At 39.6% G+C, this 21,208-nt stretch overlaps 1 protein-coding gene across 1 annotated transcript in view; it reads right to left on the bottom strand.

Annotated features, from left to right (window-relative positions):
* Window positions 1-2,712: 2,712 nt before the first annotated feature.
* LOC132817323 (contactin-associated protein-like 5) overlaps window positions 2,713-21,208 on the bottom strand; it is a 910,472-nt gene continuing 891,976 nt past the window's right edge. The window contains exons 23-24 of the mRNA XM_060827733.1: window positions 9,120-9,191; window positions 2,713-2,909 (exon numbers count right to left, since the gene is read on the bottom strand). Coding sequence (XP_060683716.1) covers window positions 2,713-2,909; window positions 9,120-9,191 — 269 coding nt within the window. The remainder of the gene's footprint in view (window positions 2,910-9,119; window positions 9,192-21,208) is intronic.

Raw genomic sequence — 21,208 nt, 5'->3', positions numbered from 1 at the left:
GTTAGTATTTCAGACCACGCCTTGTTTCAAATTGAATCAGGGTCTCATTTCTACTAAGCATGAAGTTTTGATTCCGAAGATTTTATTGTTTGCAAGTTTAATGGGGTTGTGCCTATGATACATCATTCACATTGCAATGGGGTGTCTGGATAAAAATACAACTTCTTCATAATTCACAAATGCTTTGCTGCCCAGGACTGTATTGTAACTATGGTGATTTCTGAGGTCAAGTGATTGCAGTAAAAAAAATAGCCAAATGATGGTAACCATTGTCTACCCAATTACTAAACAATTAGTAGCATTTGGAATATTTAGTCAGAATTGTTCGATCTCATTGGAAGGCTTTCAGACAATGTATTAGGGAAAAAGGATCTATTTCATTGTTCGCTCTCCGGTTTTGTGCATCTACCAGAGGATTTGCAGCTCCGGTATGGAGAAGGGGGACACAGGGTCTACAAGAGGGGAAGGGCTTGGAGGACCATATTATCATCAGTATGGGATATGGCTGATTGACCAGTGTTTTTATTTTCCTGCCTGTCATTCACAGCAAACAAGACAGCCAATGGGCTCCCCATCTTACTTCTTTTCTGTGTGATACTCTGACATGTGACTTCCAACTAGTTTGTGAATGGGGTTGATTTCTGCTGTACAACATAAAAATAATTTACGTGTGTGTGTATATACGTCGATATATATGTTGAATAATGGTACAAAGGACTCGACTTCATCTGGCACCACAAAATCCTGAAGAATGAAGATCTCGCATGTTATTATGTCGCAAGATAGTTAGTCATTTACAGAAAAGGTATTAATTTTACAGAAGTTATTGAGGTCAAGTCATAGGATTAGACCCAAGATTTTTATAAAATGGAATTAAATAAAAGCAGTGAAAAATTACCATTATGCAAGAAATGATAAATGTAAACCCTGGAGCTTTTTATTTTTGCATTTGTGTGAGGGACCTTAATGCTACTATTCCCCAAAGCCTGGATTCTAATTGCCCTACATAACTAATTCCAAGATCTGCCTCTACAGTCCTGCAACTTCTTGATGGTCATGTCATTCTACTTTCCGTGACTATTGTTGGCTTGAGTTACCAAACAATTATTTGTTTGCCACACATGCACATTCAATCTTACAAAAGCTTTTCCCTGTGCCTCGGTACTCATGACAATAAATTCAATTCAATTCAATCCCTGTTTCATCAGAAAATCATGTTGAATCTTTGCCTGTTCTGAGAGTGTTGATTTTGGCTAGATGAGCAATAGAAGCAGTAAACTTCATCCTGAGCACTGAAGAAGGGGGAAGATGTTAAGATTCCTTCACCTCTTTATAAGTGTATGTGCTTGTCAGGTCTGGACATCATTGTGCTTGTTGATGGAAGCTTATGTGGTTGGATCAAGAATAAGTCATTCAGGCCCCTAAACATATTCCACCATTTAGTTAGATCAAGTATCATTTATATCTTAACCTCTCTTAACAGCATTGGTTTCATAAGATTCAATAACCTTAACCTATCAAAAATCTATTCACTTTGGTTTTAATTCTTTCAATTGTCTCATCCCTCCAATTTTAACCTCCAGATTTCCATGCTCATTTTTGTTCAGAAAAGGCATTTCCTGCATCACCTCTGGAAGTCTCAGCTTTAACATGAAGGCCTTGTTCTGGATTCTCCCACCAGAGGAAATCCTCCTCTTTCCACAATATCAACTCCATCAATCTTCTCCGAAACCATTGCATCATTTGTACTCAAGGGAAAGCAAACCTGATCCACACAACCTGGCCTCAGCATTTGATCCTTTTAGCTCTCATGTTAAAGTAACCTGGGTGAAGATTCTCACTTCGGAGAAGAAATCACTCTGAAGTTTCAACACCACCCAATATCAGTGACACCATCACCTGCTCAACTCTCTGGTACACCTTCAATTCTGGCCTCTTGCACATCTTTACTTTTAATTGCCACATGGTTTGGCAGCCTTCAGTTCCTAAGTTCTGGAATCACTTCCCTGAAACTTCCTGCCTCTCCCTCCCATCTTCTTTTATACTCGCCAGGCATCCCTGTTTAATCAAGCTTTTGTTTGTGACTTACTCATTTGACGTAGACATCACTAGCTGGGCCAGCATCTATTGCCTGTCCCTAACTGCTTTGACCGTAACCTATCCTGATATCACCTCATGTTGCTCAGTGTCAAAATGCTATTGAGTGTTGAGACATAAGTGCCTTGGAATATATTACAATGATAAAGGCATGCAGTAAACACAAGGTGTTGATGTGGCATCAGGGTTGTCTGGAATTTATCCCCAGATTGTGTTTGCACTGAATTGTTAGGAAAAAAAAATAAAACGGGTGGGAGGGACAGCAACTGCAGTTCAACAGAAAATAAAAATAAATAGCTGCTTTTTTTTCCATGCGGTACATATAATGGTAATTTTTTTTCTCTGCTGTCTTTATATAGAGTTTACAAAAGTCTTATTTCTACTCCCCTGAGCTGACCTAGAGTTAGCAGGAAACAATAGGTTAAATCTCTGTCCTGTCAAGGTGAACAGAAGTGTAAACCAGTCATTTGTCCTGTGACAATACTTTGAACATAGCATTTGGCCGTTTAATCTGCACAGTCTAGAGCTAACTCATAGCACAGACAGCGAGTCCCAGCTGTTAGTGTTATTAATCTTCTGCTGTAATTGTGGTAATGAGAAGGGCCTGTATCACTGTCAGATGAAATATTCCTTCTTGCCTTCACTAATGGAGTCCTGATAATTGGCATTGTTCTTCAATGTGGTGTCGGTATTCTCAGCATATTCCACCCCTTTTGTTTCGTTGGTGCGATACGTGCCTTTGTGTCTGTATAACAAGTGTCCCATGACAGCTATGACGCAGAGGATGACAAAGATCACCACCGCTATCACACCTGTGAATTTTACACAAATAATGTTAGTAAAGGCACATCAGTCACTTACAGACTAGAAACTGTGCGTATGTTCAGAGCACCATAACAACACTTGAATGTAGACAGAATCTTCAAGAAATAAAGCATCCCAAGTCATTTCACAGGAAAAATAAAACCCTGCAGTTTTGGCCCATTGAGTACACACCAACCCACTGACAAGCATCCCACCCATACCTCATCTCCCATAGTTAATCCATCTAACCTGAATATCTTTCGACTGTGGGATGCATACCCTCGCAAACACAGAGAGAATGCACAAGCTCCACACAGAGTGGAATTGAACACAGGTCCCTGGTGCTATGAGATAGCAGTGCTAACCACTAAGCTACCATAATTTTACCAAGCAAAGCCTAAAAACCAAGCCATGTGAGCAGACATTAGGGCCTGGACCAAGACTTTGCAGGGAGAGGTCAGGTTGAGAAGAGGTGGAGAGGTTCTGGGAGGGATTGGAAGAGATTTAGGGTCGGGGAACAGAAAGTACAACCACCAATACAGGAGTGAATGAATCCTGGGATGTATGGAGTGAAAATTACAAATCATCAAGTTCTTGAAATATTATTGGTTTCGAAGTAGATCCAGAGATAAAGGGAGGGCTCAAACCATACAGGAAATTGAATGTAAGGTGGAGAATTATGAAAATCGAGATATTGCCATACAGAAAACCAAGGTAGGTCAGCAAACTTGGGAATGATGGATAAACTGAAACCAGTATGAGACAGGATAAGGACGGCAGTAGATCGGCTGAGAGATACAAAGCACACGGCTTCCTGATTTAATAAACAACTATATGACACTTTTCTGAGCATGGATGCCTCATTTGGAACCCTCTTACAATTTGTAGATTAAGGTATTTGATGGAAATCTGTTTAGGATTATTCGAAATCTGTCAAATCTGCTATATTAATGGAAACGCTAACATGCTTTCTCCAATCTGTTGGGCTGCTGTGCTGACATTCTTATATTACTATATTCAATTCTTGTCTAGTCTCCTTGCTATAGGAAAGATGCTATAAAACTTGAAAGGGTTCAGAAAAGATTTACAAAGATGTTGCCAGGGTTGGAGGGTTTGAGTTATAGGGAGAGGCTGAATTGGCTGGGACAATTTCCTGGAACATCAGAGGCTGAAGGGTTTATAATAGAGGTTATAAACATTTACAAAATCAGGAGGAGCATGGATAGGGTGAATAGTCAAGGTCAATTCCTCAGGGTAGGGAAGTCCAGAAGTAGAAGACACAGGTTGAGAGTGAGATGGGAAATATTTAAAAGGGACGTAAGGGCAACTTTTTCATGGAGAGGGTGGTTCATGCATGAAATGAGCTACCAGAGGAAATGGTGGAGGCTGGTACAATTATAACCTTTAAAAGGTAGCTGGCTGAAAAGGTTTAGAGGGATATGGGCCAAATGTTGGCAAATGGGACTAGATTAGTTTAGAATATCTGGTCAGCATGGGCAAGTTGGATCGAAGGGTCTGTTTCCACGCTGTACATCTCTATGATTTTATAGAAAACAAGTTAGTATGGTTGTGAGCTGAACTGGATTTTATTTTGATATAATAATAGACCAAGTTTCATTGAATTGCTCTTCTGGTAGTCCCACAGTACAGCAGTAATAGAGTTGGTGATGAAAACCAGCTAGCAATCACTTTCACTTAAATTACAACAACCCAGACATTGGCACCTCACTGTTGGGAAATTGTCATTTTCAGTTGAGAAGGTGGCGAGTACAGAAAGTGGTCAAGTGTGGAGGAAGCTATCTCCAAGCTCTGTGCCTTTCCAGCAAATAAAATTGGATGTTGAATTTCCATCAAATTCTGTGAATTACATCAAGTGCATCAGAGCAGAATTGGTTGAATCCACACACAAGATTGAAGAATTATGATTGTGAGTGCATTGCTTCCTATGCCCCAGTATTTTCATGATGTTTTAAACTTGTTTAAGGTCCAGTTCATCAGGATCAGGCCTCATCGTAAAATTAATTACAGTTCCAAGTTGAAATTCAGAGATTGTATAAATTCAGGAAGGGGCTTTGAACTGTCATTTTTTTAAAAATCAATCATTCATGGGATTTGGGTGTCACTGCCTGACCAGCATATGTTGCCCTTCCCTAGCTGTCCTTGAGAAGGTGGTTCTGCTGCAGTCCACCTGCTGCTGGTTGACCCATAATGCCATTAAGGAGAGAATGCCAGGAATTTGACCCAGCAACACTGAAGGAGCAGTGACATATTTCTAAGTTAAGATAGTGAAGGTCTTGGAAGGGACCTCGAAGTTGGTGGTGTTCCCATAAATCTGCTGCTCTTGTCTTTCTGTATGGAAGTGGTCATGAGTTTGGAAGGTGCTGTGTGAGGATCCTTGATGCATTTTGACAAAGCACCTTGTACAGAGTACACATTACTGCTACTGAGCTTCAGTGGTGGAGGGATGTTTTACTTAAACACATTCAACATTCTTTTCATGACGAAATGTAGCAATGAAGTGGACTCATGACACAATGAAACTATTGGATTGGTCATTATTGTTTTCTTTAATCTACTTTGAGTTATTTCAAATCAGATTCTTCATAAATGGGGCTAAACTCATCTACAAGTGTATCGATAAACCTGCACCAGTGTTCAAATCCTCATATAATAAATGAATAAGTTCCTAACACAGCTTAGGAAAAGGAAAGACCTATATGGTAGTTTTCATTGTCACTGGATATATCAAAACAATCTAGAACAAATGAAGTACTCTTTCAGTGAAGCCACTGTTACAAATTTAGCCAACCATTCAGTGCACAGCAAACTATTATGGACACCAATATGATAATTATTAAATAATCAGCTTATTATGGTGCTGATTGTGGCATAAGTATTGGTCAGGAGTATTTCGCCTGATGTTCTTCAACTTAATGCTGTGCAAGTATTTATATCCAACCAGGCGGAAGTAGGAGCCTTGGTTTAACCTCTCATCTGAAATATAATACCTCTGACTGTGCAGCACACTCTGAGTACTACACTCAAGTCTCAGCTTTGACCTTTTACATGTTAATCCTTGCTTAAGAAGGGTAGGAGGGATAATCCAGGTAATTGCAGACCAGTGAGCCTGACGTCAGTGCAAAGGAAGCCACTAGAAAAGATACAGAGGGATAGGATCTATTCCAATGTGGAAGAAAATGAGCATATCAGTGATAGACAACATGGTTTTATGCAGGGAAGGTCATGTCTTACCAACTTAATAGAATTGTTTGAGGAAGTGACAAAGTTGATTGATGACAGAAGGACTATAGATGTCATTTACATAGACTTCAGTAAGGCATTTGATAAGGTTCCCCATGGTAAGCTGATGGAGAAAGTGAAGTTGCATCGGGTTCAGGGTGTATTAGCTAGATGGATGAAGAACAGGCTGGGCAGGAGGAGACAGAGAGTAGTAGAAGGGAGCTTCTCAAAATGGAGAACTGTCATCATTGGTGTTCCATAGGGATCCATGTTGGTACCACTGTTGTTTGTGATGTATATAAATGATCTGGAGGAAGGTACATTTCGGGCATAAAGAGCATATGCCTGAAACGTCGATTCTCCTGCTCCTCGGATGCTGCCTGACCTGCTGTGCTTTTCCAGCACCACACTGTAAGAAGTAAACCATGACAGAAAATATCTGGGATGACATAAACATAAAGCATTTGAATGGAGGACTATATGAAGAACGTCCCATGTGGTTGAGGGGCTGAATGGCCTACTCATCTTCCTATGTTCCTACGATCATCTCTGGGATTTAATTTTGAGTGGATCATAAATTGTCATATGAGGAGCTGTTGAAGACTCTGGGTTTGTACTTGATGCATTTGAGAAGGATGCAGGGTGGGGGAACTGATTGAAACTTTTAAAATATTGAGAGGCTGTAGAAGCAAAGTAGCTGAGTATGTTTAAGACAAAGAAAGATAGGTTCTTGATTAAAAAGGGGATCAACGGTTACAGGGAGAATGGGAATTGAAAGAAAGGCTGGAAAGGCTGGGACTTCCACCACTGGAGTGTAAGATGTTAGGAGGTGACCTAAGAGAAATTTATAAAATAATGAGAGGCATGGATAGCATTGATGGTAGCTGTCTTTTCCCTAAGATGGGGAGTTTGAAGACTAGGGGGCACATTTTTAAGGTGAGAGGAGAGAGATTTAAAAAAGACATGAGGGATAACTTTTTTACACGGGGGTGGGGTGGGAGTTCGAGTGAGGAATGAACTTCCTGAGGAAGTGGTGGATGTGGGTACAATTACAACATTTCAAAGACATTTGGATGGATGTCTGAACAGGAAAGGTTTGAAGGGATTCGGGCCAGGAGTAGGCAGGTGGGTCTAGTTTAGTTTGGGATTATGTTCAGCATGGACTGGTTGCACCAAAGTGTCTGTTTCTGTGATGTATAACTTTATGACTCTATGAGAAACATCTCAGCTATAACTGAATGGTGGATCAGACTCGATGGGCTGAATAGCCTGATTCTGTTCCTGCTTCTCATGGTCTTGTGCTCTAACACAAATTAAGCTTTAAATGTCTTAATTCCTATTCTAATGGTGACAGGGATACTCCAGTAATGTCCTGAAATTTCCAGGAATCAAAGACTGATTACACAGACAATGAAGCAATTAGTGAGAAATGAGGCAATTTTTTAAAAAGGTGTGTTTACGTACTTTAGTCAATTGATTGCAGAAAAGTTGGAGTAGGAGGTTTGCTGACTGGGTAAAGCAAGAGGCTATGTGATGAACCTTTCCAAATATATACAGCAGATTGGACAATCCTAAGTGTTTACAGAGAGTACTGACTATAACTGGGTCAGAGATAAAAGAACTGCGGGTGCTGGAATCCAAGGTAGACCGACAGGAGGCTGGAAGAACGCAATAAGCCAGGTATAGCATCAGGAGGTGGAGGAGTCAATGTTTTGGGTGTACGCCTTCTTCAGTCCAGATGCTGCCTGGTTTGCTGTGTTCTTCCAGCCTCTTGCTTGTCTAAGTGGGTCCAAGCAGGGACTTGATCAGCAATTACTCTTCTAAGTATAGCTTGTATGTGAAAAGTAAAAATTGACACATTGATGCCCATTAGAAACAAGGACCTGCTTGTATTGATGCCTCTAAGTTAATGATCAACCCTTATCTTCGCAAATTGCTGGCATGCAGCTGGCGGTGAGGCAGGGGAGTGCAGGTGGCGAAGGAAATAAAGATAAATAGATAAAGTGATAGATGCTGAAAATAGTGAGAGAGTAAGAAAATCCCTCCATCATCTACATTCAGTTGCAACATAATGGACTATCAATAAGATGCACGACAGAAATGCTCCAAGGTTCCTTAGACAGCACCTTGCAAATCCATAACCATTACCATCTAGAGGACAAGAGTTACAGATTCAAGGGAATACTACCATTTGCAGGTTAGCCTCCAACATTCACACCATCCTCACCAGGAAATACAGAGCTTTTCATGGTCAATGTCCTGGAACTCTCTCCCTAATGGCATTGTGGGTCTACTTACAGAAATGACTGCAGTGGTTCAAGAAGGCAGCTCTTTCTTGAGGGCAACTAGGGGCAGGCAATAAGGGCTGGCCAAGAAGTATGGCTGAAAATTTTATATCACAGAGTCATACATCTATCTTTGCATCATTGAACTGTAGCTCTAAAGTCAAGGGAGCATTATTTAGTTAGTGGCTTACTTATAGCCAATGAGTATTCAGCTCAGATTTCCATCATTTAAGCTTTTGCCTTTTCCCCTCTGATAATGATTTGGAGATGCCGGTGTTGGACTGGGGTGTACAAAGTTAAAAATCACACAACGTCAGGTTATATACACATATACACTCTCTCTCATAGACACTCACAACTCCCCCACCCCAGACACACATACATACTCCCATGATATCATGGTATTCGAACAGATGAAAGACTCAACAAACAATCAAGGTATTTTTCAATGTATAATTTCAGTTACATCACACTGTAAACTTTTGCTATAAGTTCTGTGTCTTACAATTGTGTCCTCCACAACCACCTGATGAAGGAGCGTCGCTCCGAAAACTAGTGCTTCCAATTAAACCTGTTGGACTATAGCCTGGTGTTGTGTGACGTTTAACTTTGTACATCCCCTCTGATAAAGCAGCTTCGAATAACTGTGAGACTGATGACTGAGGAATCCAGCACAACTTAATTTGATCTTACCTCCAATGACTGCTGAGTCACTCCTTATTGCATTCGTTAGTAGCTTTCCCTCTTCAATTGCCCCTGGGTGATCTGCAACACAAAACAATATGTCATTTATTATAATGAAAGGGTGTAAAGCTGAAATAGGGAAGACATGTCCACAGAAAGCCTTTGAATATGGCCACGTTAGTTTTACTTGGTTGGACCCACATCTCAAAGAATATGTTCACCCCTCAGCATGAAACAAACATTGGCTTTGGAAGGAATTACAGACTAGATTCACTGGAATTATAAAAGAGTTTGCAGTGTGATATTATGAAGAGAGGTGTGTTAAATCCACCATAGCTTCTCAGAACATTCCAAATCAACAACCACCTCCATTCAGAAAGAAACGGGTAGCACCTGCACCCTTTCCACCCCAGTTATAATCTCTTCCAATCTCTTATGTCGGGCAGAAGATATAAAAATTTAAAAACATGTACCAACAGTTTCAAGAACAGCTTCTTCCCCGCTGTTATCAGAGTTCTGAATGGACTTCTCAAATTTTAAATTTAATATTTGATCTCACTCCTTGTGAACCTTCTCTGCAACTGTAACATTGTATTCTTCACTCTGTTCTATTAACCCAATGCACTTTGTATGGTATGATCTGGCTGTGCTGCATGCAAAACAAAACTTTTCACTGTACCAAGGTACATGTGACAATAATAAATCAAATCAAATGATCTTCCACTCAATGTCATGCAACATTCTATCTTGAAACTATGTTACATTTCTTCACCTTAACTCCTGGAACCCCCTTCCTAACAGCATTGACAGGGTACCTACATCGTCTGAGCTGCAGCAATTCAAGAAGGCAAGTCACTCTCATCTCTTCCAGGGTCCAGAGTGTGGTGCTGATAAAGCACAGCAGGTCAGGCAGCTTCCGAGGAGCAGGAGAATCGATGTTTCGGGCGTAAGCCCTTTATCAGGAATGAATGATGAAGGCTTTCATTCCTGATGATGGAATTTTTGCCCAAAACGTTGACTCTCCTGCTCCACAGATGCTGCCTGACCTGCTGTGCTTTTCCAGCACCACACTCTCCACTCTGAACTCCAGCATCTGCAGTCCTCACTTTCTCCTCATTCCAGGGCAACGAAAGACGGGCAACAAATGTTGCTGTTGCCAGCAAGACTCAATTATGTCAGAATGTTTTTCAATCATTAAGTCTAAGGTGAATTAAAAAAAAATGTTTCTACAGCACGTTTTGAAGAAGTTCTGGCGAGTTAGCTTTGCAAAATAATTGCCTCTCAATCAACTGTTCAAACAGATTATCTGGTCGTTCAATTTATTGTCATTTGTGGGAGATTGCTCTGTGCGTTCTGACCCTCTTTGTTTTCTATATCACAACAGGGACTAAACTTTAAGAAGTACTTGAAAATCTGCAACCCTTTTCAGGGACCCTGGAGATCATGAAAAGAACTGAAGTTACTGATGTCTTTCTGTTTGTACCTTGTTTGATTTATTGGACACAATGACAACTATATGCTTTGACAGCATTTCCTGTGTTTCTGCACCTGCCTTGAAGAAGAAAAATAAACAGCTTGATTACTATAATTAATCCCAATGCACCCAGTTTCATCAAATTATAAACCTCAAAGGCAAAAAAAAATTACATTTCTTGTAAGTCTGTGATGCAGGTCACTAGAGTGCTGAATTGTTCAGACAATTAAATGCTGATGTTTTACCCTTACACATCCCTGGCTTTTCAAAACAACTTCCATAGATTAGTCTGCAAGTTAAAAGTTAACTATCACCTACACAACCACTTGGAGAAGATTAGCTGTGAAATGATCATTTGAAATCAAAACTCAACTTGAAGACTCTGTCAGAGTTTGGAACAATGTGAGATTTCAAACAATACCCGCTTGACATTGTCAACTAGAACAGAGAAGGAAACAAAAATCTTTCATTTGTGTCGTGTCTTTTATGACCTCAAGACATCCGAGAGCACACTGTACCGTTTGATGTATTATCGTTGTCAGGATGTAGGAGAAATACAGACATAATTTGCTCAGAGAAACTTTCACAAATACGAAGTAAGAAAGGCTGTGGAATCAGGGGTTTCATTTACTAAAGCCAGAGGGAACAAAATGAGAATGTAAGGAAAATTATGATCATGGAAGAGTTCAGAAATAGCATTCCTAAAAACTTTAGAACCTGAAGATATCCAGTAATAAAGATCAATGGAGCAACAGTTCTTGCAGATAGAAACACAGGAATATACAAAATAGGACACAAGATTAGGCCACTCCACTCCTCAATATGATCATAGCTGATCATACAACACTGTCCCTGCCTCCTTCCAAATTCTTTGATCTCTTTAGCCTTCTGAACTTTATCTAATTCCTGCTTGCAAGCATTCAATGTTTTGGCTTCACCCCTTTCTGTGGCAGAGAATTCCTTGACACACCACTCTCTAAGTGAAGACATTTCTCTTTATCTCAGTCCCATAAGGCTGACCCTATATCCTCAAATTGTGACCCTTGGTCTTTGACTTCCTGGTCATTGAGAACATCCTTCTTGCATATACACTCTCTAGTCCTGTTAGGATTTTATAGGTTTTTGAGATCACATTTTCATTCTTCTAAACTCCATGAATGTGATCAAGTGTCTCTTCCTTTCTCAGCGCTCTCATTCCAGGAATTAATCCAGTCAACCTGCATTGCACTCCCTCCAAAGCCAGAACACCCTTCTCTAGCTATCCACAGTAAAGAAATTAACATGCTTCCATTGTAAAAGAATGGACATACCAAAACCAGTCATTGATGGTAAAATGACAGATCAATTAATATAATAGGAATGTCTAAGAAGTCTTCAGTAAAGAGGTCATGAGGTAAGAAACTGTTATGGAACACTTTTCACTTGAATGCACTTAGAATTAAGAGATGGTTCAGGAGAGTCATGAAAATCTTTGGTCAAATATTGATTAGATTACTTATAGTGTGGAAACAGGCCCTTTGGCCCAACAAGCCCACACCGATCCTCAACTCACCCAGACCCATTCCCTTACATTCACCCCTTCAGCTAACATTACAGGCAATTTAGCACGGCCAAGTCACCTAACCTGCACATCTTTGTGACTATGGGAGGAAACCCATGCAGACTGGGGGAGAATGTACAAACTCCACATAGTCAGTCGCCTGAGGCAGGAATTGAACCCGGGTCTCTGGCACTGTGAGGTAGCAGTGCTAACCACTGTGCCACCATGCCACCCACAAGGTCAACCAGGCTGCTGGATGATCTGAATACTTCATCTCAAAAGGAGAGGCATCTCCTTATTTTTCAAATGAAGGACTTAAACCAATAAAAATATTGAGAGAAAACAGACTTAGCATTCCAAATCCAATAACATTTCTTTAGCACCTTCTTCAGCTCATTAAACTGAAAACATTAACTCTGTTTTCTCTCTGCAGATGCTGTCAAACCTGCTGAGTTTCTCCAATAATTTCTGTTTTTTGTTTGGTTCAGATCTCCAGCATCTGTAGTTGTTTGTTTTATTTGAGATATTGAAAGAACTGAAGCAAATCACTGATACTGGCTAATGATACTTCTTGACTTCTTGAGGTGAATGATGGAGAGAATCATGATTGAAAGTGCACATGGATGGTACATGTCAGTGTCATCATAGGGAGTTAAATGAAACATTAAATGGAGAGGTGATGGTTGGAGTAGTGACAAAGTTTTTTATGGAAGGAATTGATTTTATTTTAGGGAAAAACTGGCAATTTCAAGAACATTGGCTTCACCAAGAGTGGTTGAGCAACCAGTGGAAAATGCAGGAACTCAAGCTAGAAGAGGAAACATTCTGTACTGTTTCCAGACAGCATTATCTCAAGATTTTAGATTTACAAGATTAGACAGGGAGAAGAGCAGCTTATAACAAAGGGAGGCGACTTGGACATTCAGTTATTGGATGCAATATTCAAAAACTTAACTGGAAGGTGCAAACTGAAGAGAATGTTTTTTATATGTTTCATCCACCTTCTTTAATAGAAATGCAACAAATGGATTCTGAATTGAAGGAGTTAACTAAATAGCTGGCTTAGAAATTGAATCAAAAAGATTACTTTAGTTAAAATACTTGGAAGAAAAAATACCAACGAGGAAATGGGAGACCACCTCAAATATCTGTCAATTAGATATGGGCAATGAACCATCAGCTGGTAGCTCCATCAGCATTTTGTAATGGCATATTACATGTTGCTTATGAAATTCCAATGTCAGGATTACAGAGTGATATGTTCAAATTATGCCAGACATGTCAGGTAGAGGGGAAACATTAGACATCAATTAAATTAGCCTTTGATTTTGGTGCTAGCCTTTGAAGAGCCATTCAGCAGGGTTTGAGTAGGTTCTGTAGGACCCTCCCTAAAATAACGAATGGGAATCAGTATTTTCCACAAGATTTCCTACAGCAGTGTCACTAGGGAGAATTGTTAGAACAAAGGTATTGGAAAAGTTAGTTTAATTCTTTACAGTTATGGAGTACCCAAAGAGGTAAAATTAAATACAAGTTCAAATTTTAGGCTGTATGTATTCAAATATATTCTGACTTCTTTTGGAATAAAACAACTTACATCGTCTGCTTGCATACAATCTCAAGTTGCATTGGAAAGGTGGCATCAATCTTTGAAGACAATGATTACAACTTATACTCAAGAATCTCCAAACCATTAAGATCAAGAATTACTTTGTTTCCATTTGCCATAAGGGGTGGCACAGTGGCTCAGTGGTTAGCACTGCTGCCTCACAGCATCAGGGACCCGGGTTCCATTCCATTGTTGGGCAACCGTCTGTGTGGAGTTTGCACATTCTCCTGTGTCTGGGTGGGTTTCCTCTGGGTGCTCTGGCATCCTCCCATAATCCAAAGATGTGCAGGTTAAGTGAATTGGCCATGCTAAAATTGCCCATAATGTTCAGGGATATGTAGGTTAGGTGCATTAGTCAGGGTAAATGTAGAGTAATGGGAAATGGGTTTGGGTGGGATACTCTTCAGAGGGTCCGTGTGGACTTGTTGGGCCTGTTTCCACCGGGATGGGAACATTCGCCACAGTACATTTGCAGCCGGCGATTCGCCACTGCCCTTTCACCACTGAGGATGCTTAGCCACCGCCCATTGGCCACTGAAGACGATTCGCCACCGCGAGTAATCATATATTTTGAATATAGTGTCTGCATTGTTTCAGTAACAACTTCTTTTCATTACAGGAGAGTTTTTTTTAAAACTTGTATTTTTGGAACAGGAATTTTTAGTATGGAAGCAGAAATCATTGCTAAATGTGGAAATAAGAAGTTTTACCATGATGGTTTTATATCAGTGCTATGAGAGAATGTTTTCCTGAAGTTAGAATTAACTAATAAAATAATATTTACTTTACCTCTTTTTTTAAAGCAATATGTAGTATGTAGTTGTATAAATAAAGGGGACTGAGAAGTATGAAAGAACAGGCGGGAGGGAAAACAATCAGTACATACATATATTTCCGGTGGTGAATAGTCTCCCAGAGGTCAAAAGACCCGAGTGGAGAAACGTTGGTAGCGAACCGGCAGTGGCTAATCATCAGTGCCAAATATACCGTGGAGAATCGTTACCGACCCGTTTCTACACTGTAGGTAATCTATGACTGATAGACCAGATTCTTAATGAATTCCCTGGGTTTGGTCCTAATGAACTAATATAGAAATGAGGCAAATGGTCCACTTAAATGTATTCAAGACATCTCGATAAACCAAACTAGATCATGATTTGAGTTTCAGAGACAAAAACTGTCCAAAGTATTTCAGTTAACACAAAAGCATTCAAAGTGTGCTCAATAAACAATCAAAACTAGACCAGACAAGATGTGGAGGGGCCGTTGTTGGACTTGGATGGGCAAAATTAAAAATCACACAGCACCAGGTTATAGTTCTATAGGTTTATTTGGAAGCACTAGTTTTCGGAGCAATGCTACCTGATGAAGGAGCAACACTCCGAAAGCTAGTGCTTCCAAATAAACCTTTGGACTATAATCTAGAACAGACAAAAAAGCCAAAATTTGAAACATTTTTTACTGATGACAAGGTGCTTGTAATGAACACCTTGTTCATTTCTAGCGAACTAGTAAAAAGGGTTCACTGAACCTTACCAAATCAAAAAGAAAGCAATGTAAATTATGCAGTGACTATTCCAGGATCAGTGAATGTGTCATGTGAACATATTAGGACAAGGATGATAGTCAGGAGAAAGGTGTAATCTGGTAGGAAAGAAAGTAGAGAACGAAATAATAATATCTGAAAATTGAGAATGCTCCAGAAATTGAAAATTAAAAAGCTGGCCCTCCAGCAATCAGCATGGTATAATATAGAGGTGTTTAAAAGGTTAGATAATTTATATTCCGGAAAACTATCAAAGTTACAGAATCGTAAATAGATTTACATGAATGAATGAAAAACTCTTTTGGTTATTCATGTCAACACTGGGGATATCTTATCTATATGACATTCTTACAGATTAAATCTAAAGAGATTAACTCAATTTACAGAAGATATTAAGTTTATGATAGGCAATGACATTATTGAATTGAGTCACAGTAGCGAGAGTTCACCAATGTGATTGTGTTGAAGCTGGATCAGCCGTAGGGAATCAATATCGATTATGACAAAGTCCAACACAGCAACAATAACAGGGTGACATGCTATTTCAAGATTGGAGAACTACACTGAGCAAATTGAACATGCATGATTGGTCACCAAATTCAATTTATTGAAAAGATATTGGCAAGTTCCACTGACTGACTGATAGAGCCAAACTACAACTAACTTTTGTAAAACAGGATGGAGTTTATCAGTGCAGACTCCTATTGTTTGGAATGAAAAATGGACCACCCCGTATTCCAATGATTAGCCATTGGAAAACGGAAATGTAATTGCACTGTTTGCATCAATGATTTGGTTGACTTCAGCTCAACCTGTGGAGAACAACTACACTGGTTTTGAGTTAGTTAGCTACAACAGCCAATTTCGTTATAAATCTGGATGAAAGAGAATATTAGCCAAAGAGAAAGTGACATTTTGGGCTACAAAATAGGACATGAACAAGTGACACTCAGAGGAGTGAAAATAAGGTCTGCTGTGGATTTTCCCATGTTTAAGATGGAACAAGAAAGTTTGTACTATGTTGAGCAAAGATTTGTTCCAAAACTTCATGGCATATTTAAATAATCTATTGAAAAAGGGAAGAAAGTTGTAATGGATGCAGGAATGTCAGAGTACGTTTGACTACTCTGAATTATGAGAAGCCATTCAAACTGGCTGTTAACGAAAGCAATATTGACATGGAGCGTTTTTTACAACACGTTATGAGATGGGAAATCAAATGGCTTGTTCATTATTTTTAAGAGAAATTGACCACATGACAACAAAAATACTTCATAATTGAGAAGGACATCTTGAGCCTTGTATTGGCTCTTCATCTTTCTGAAATATAGATCATTAAAAATGTACAAAAAAGCTTCTTAAATGCCCAATAATCTTTTGAGTTTTGTAAAGATTTCAGGATAAGAACTTATAAGTGCTTTGATGGAGTTGAATTCAAATAAAATTTGAAAATTACTCATGTGCCTAGAAAAGAAAATGTTAAAGTCTTTTTGAGATTGAAACTGAATAAGTGTGATGTCTGTGGACTGAAGGAAATCATCATTACTCTGTCAGTAATGGCATGTTTAATGTGATATAGAAATAATTTTTGATGGATATTGGAAATGGCTTTTAAATATATATTTTCATTCTTCTTTGGGACCGGTGTGATGTGTGATTTAAATACATTTTAACATAACTTATTTAGAATTACAATTTTGAGCCAGTCACAGATGTGTTCCGTCTAATAATTGGGGTTTAATAATTAACTTGTCAATCTTTCTGAAGCCATGAATGGTAAACCAGTATGTGTCAAAAGTAGTTGACTGGGGGCCTGATCGGGTGATAGTATGAAATTGTTAGTATTGCTTGAGTTTTACAATCAGAGAGCGAAAATATTGAAAGCCATTATTTTGGTTTTGTTTTAGAGGAATCAAGAATTGATTTTTGTTTTGGAAAAGTCCATAGTTCAGAAAGCATTCAGAGCCAGTTGTGAAGACATGGCTGAGGTCATTTGCAAGAATAATTTCTCCTGAAGAAACGAGTTAGTTCAGAAAGGTTAGGAAATAGGTAAAGGTTTTAGTTTGAAAATTACAGGCCAAAAGTGCTTGGTCAACAAATCAGGTACGGCTATTTGAAACTAAGAAAGGTTAAGCTGAGTTGGTGAAAACTTGAGGAAAGGTCTGTCAAACCCTTCCGAAGGGGAATAGAATGAAAGTGTTAAGTTAAACATATGGAAATGATCAAAAAGGGAACTGCCTCCTTCCGGTATTTGAGCACCATAAAGTAATGATATCGGATGGGATTTAATTTTTTCATGTGTTTTGAAATTTTTCAATATGTGTTATAGTTTAATAGTTTGGTTTGGTCTACTTAATCTTAATTTATTTTGTGGGAGGCACAGTGACTCAGTGGTTAGCACTGGTGCCTCACGGTGCCAGGGACCCAGTTCAATTCCAGTCTCTATGTGGAGTTTGCACATTCTCCCCGTGTCTTTGTGGGTGCTCTGGGTGCTCCAGTTTCTTCTCACAGTCCAAAGAGGTACAGGTTAGATGTATTGGCCATGCTAAATTGCCCATAGTATTCAGGGATGTGCAGGTTAGGTGCATTAGTCAGGAGAAATGCAAAGTAATAGGGTAGGGGAATAGATCTAGGTGGGATACTCTTCAAAGGATTAGTATGGACTTGTTGGACCAAATGGCCTGTATCCACACTGTAGGGATTCTATGATTCGGTTTTATTGTCAAAACTAAATTTTTAGCAATATATGCTTATGTTTCAGTGAAAGATCACCATATTAAACGTGAAAAAAGAACCAAAGCGTAATCTACCAAACCAGATTTCATTCTGGGATCTGACTTGTCCAATCATAACTTCAGCTGGGATCAAAAGAATTGTCCTTGTTCATTGGACATTGTTAACCTACTTAAGGAAGCCATACATATGTGCATTCTAAGACCACCACTATTGTATGAATTAGTATTCATTGAACATATGAACTCAGCAACTCACGCAGTTGAGTTCACTTTTAACAAGACCATGTATGGCCAAAATAGATTGGGATCACTACTCGATCCAATTCTCACAAAAGTCTTTGTTGGGTTCCATGAGAAATGTGTCTTTGATGGAATTACTTTTAACCCTTGCACATTTCCAATATGTAGCTGATGTATTTGCTATAGTTAAATCCCTAGCTGCACGCAAGAATTTCTTCACACATTTCTTTGGGCCCTATCCATCCTTTATTTCTGGGATCAGCAGTTGAAGTATTGAAGCTGCAGAATTATTGTATACAACTAGATAGAGCTATTCCATTTTGAAATTTCAAAATCACTGAGACACACTGAAGTGAAAGCAAGGTTCAGAAACAGTTAAAATACACACATTACTGATGTTCTAATTGTGTTCTATCTGCTAGTCAGCCTATAACAACTAGGGCCAACTTAATAGTACAGAACTCTTTTCCAATTATATTTCAGTAAATCATGTCAGTAGTATTTGTGAGAAGCATTAGTTTCTGATATATTACACATAGAGAGGAGATAAAGGGTTTTAAAGATGATGTAAACAATCACAGAGGTATATTCACTTGGCAAGGAATGTACCTGAACAAAGGGTTCTTTATAAAGCTTCACAGATTCAGGGAATGATTATGATACAGGAGGAGGCTGTTCAGGCCATTGTATCCATACTGGCTCCCTGATAAACCTGAGTGCCATTTCCCCATTTCCTCCATGACCTTCTGCATATGCTTCCTTTTCCATGAACACGTCTGGAGCTGTAAGCCAGTGAAACCAGGAATGACCCATTCATACATAGGTGGCTAGAAACCTGAAACTCAATCCTCAAACTGACAATGGGTTCTGCAGTTCAAATGGACAAGTCAAGACTGGGTTTGGGTCTTTTTTGTTGGCTAAGCAAATTGAGGGAACCAGCAGTGCTAAAGAATTTGAAAAACATGATTAAACATGAGAGAGGGAGAAGTTGCACCTCATTATTCTGGTTAAAGTCAATTCTTCATTACTCTACAGGCTTCACAGATGTAAGATGTAGGATCATTGACCTTTTTTCAGACAGTATCAGTTGAAAGCCTAATCTGGAATGCAGCTTCTGTAACAGTTCAGGTTCCCTGGAAGATAGAGCTACTGGGCCATTTGATTGGCTGGTGGCTTTCAGAGGACAGATGTCCTCCCAGTAAGTGACACTTCAAAACAGTTAGTAGCCTAATGAATAGCTGCTGTGTAAGCTGGCACCTAACATTTAGTTGGAGATAGAAGACATTACTCTTTATTTTCCAGTTTGAGGGCCACCTGAAAACCAAGCCATGCCATTACAATGTTAAAGTACCTCACCCACTCCCTCAGGCTTTTCTTTGAGTCATTTCTAATACCTCCATGATTCCATCAAGGATTGCATGTGGAAGTCCTGGAATTCCTCATGAGTCCAGGCCAATCCTAGAAGATTGGCAAAATCAGGACCCAGTCAAAATGTTCTTCCCCAAAGTCAATGGTTCCTCTGTTTCAGGGCATTGTCTTCAGTCCCAGCAATGGCTTGGGTTCCCTGGGACATAGAGCTATTGGGCCATTTAATTGACTGGTAGCTTTCAGAGGACAGACGTCCTCCCAGTTAGTAGCCTAATGAATGGCTGCTGTGTAGGCTGGCTCCTAATATTTAGTTGGAGATAGAGGACGTTACTTCCGTGTGTTTGGTCAGCCCCATAACTTTCAAATCGAATTCAAAGTAGATAAACTCTATATCCACTCATGGTATCAAACAACCTACTCATCTAGGTGGCTATGAGTTCAGGTCCAAAGACTTGAAAACAAAGTCCAAACTGACCATTCTGGACTCAGAGAGGGTGCTGTTCTGTTGCAGGAGCTGCATTCCACATTAGGCTTTAAACTGATACACCCTGAAATGTGTTCAATGATCCTATGGGATTACTTTGAAGAAGGGCAAGTGAGGTAGAAATGGGATCAGGGGGTATGGGGTGTGTCCTGCACAGTGTCCTGTCAAACATCGATGTCTCACCTAACATCTCCATAACGCATTACAGTAAATTGAAAATGGTGGTGCTGGAAAAGTGCAGCAGGTCAGGCAGCATCCGAGGAGCAGGAAGGTTGATGTTTCACACATAAGCCCTTCATCAGGAATGTTGACTTATGCCTGAAACGCTGACTCTCCTGCTCGGCTGCTGCCTGACCTGCTGTGCTTTTCCAGTGCCACCGTTTTCAACTCTGACTCTGCAGCACCTGCAATCCTCACTTTCTCCCAGCATTACAATGAAGCCTGTGGAAGCTTCCTCCGCCTAAATTTGCTGCTGTGTTTCCTGCATTGCAACTTTGAGTCTATTTCAATAAAAACATTTCATTGTGAAGCACTCCGGGACTTCCTAGGGTTCATGAAAGGTAACTGGAAGTCATTCCTCCTTCCTCTCAATTCTGTACCGTTATTCAGGAACTTGTGTAACTCTTTCTGCTGTAAAGATATCAATTTGCTAAGTGATCAGCTCAAAGCGTTTCCAGTGTTCCCTATCTACAGAATCTCCCAGGTGTCTAATAATCTTTTCTTGACTTACTTACCAAAGTGATATGTCATTTTCAAAATGTCACAGACATGTTATCATCCAGAAAATGGAAGAAATAAGCTGGTCGTGTCTTGATTTTCTATCATGATTTCAAATATGCAGCAAGCTGTCAATTTGAAATCTATGAGCTAAGGGGTTATTCCCTTATCCATATCACCAGGGTATAACATTCTTTCCTTCAGTTAAATAATTTGGTCTTAAGTAGCACTCATAGGTCGATTGGCCACAAATCACATCATGTTGATTAGAAAACTCCAACATTAAATTGGCACACTTATGGACTCGATCCGTAGCATAAAGATGTCCAAATCAATATGAAAGATTTATTTCAAGCATCCAATTCTTCCAAAGCATTCCTGCCTC

Source organism: Hemiscyllium ocellatum, chromosome 7, assembly GCF_020745735.1.
Source record: "Hemiscyllium ocellatum isolate sHemOce1 chromosome 7, sHemOce1.pat.X.cur, whole genome shotgun sequence".
Taxonomy (NCBI): Eukaryota; Metazoa; Chordata; class Chondrichthyes; order Orectolobiformes; family Hemiscylliidae; genus Hemiscyllium; species Hemiscyllium ocellatum.
The sequence above is the reverse complement of the archived record's forward strand: the minus strand, read 5'-3'. Positions and strand labels throughout refer to the sequence as shown.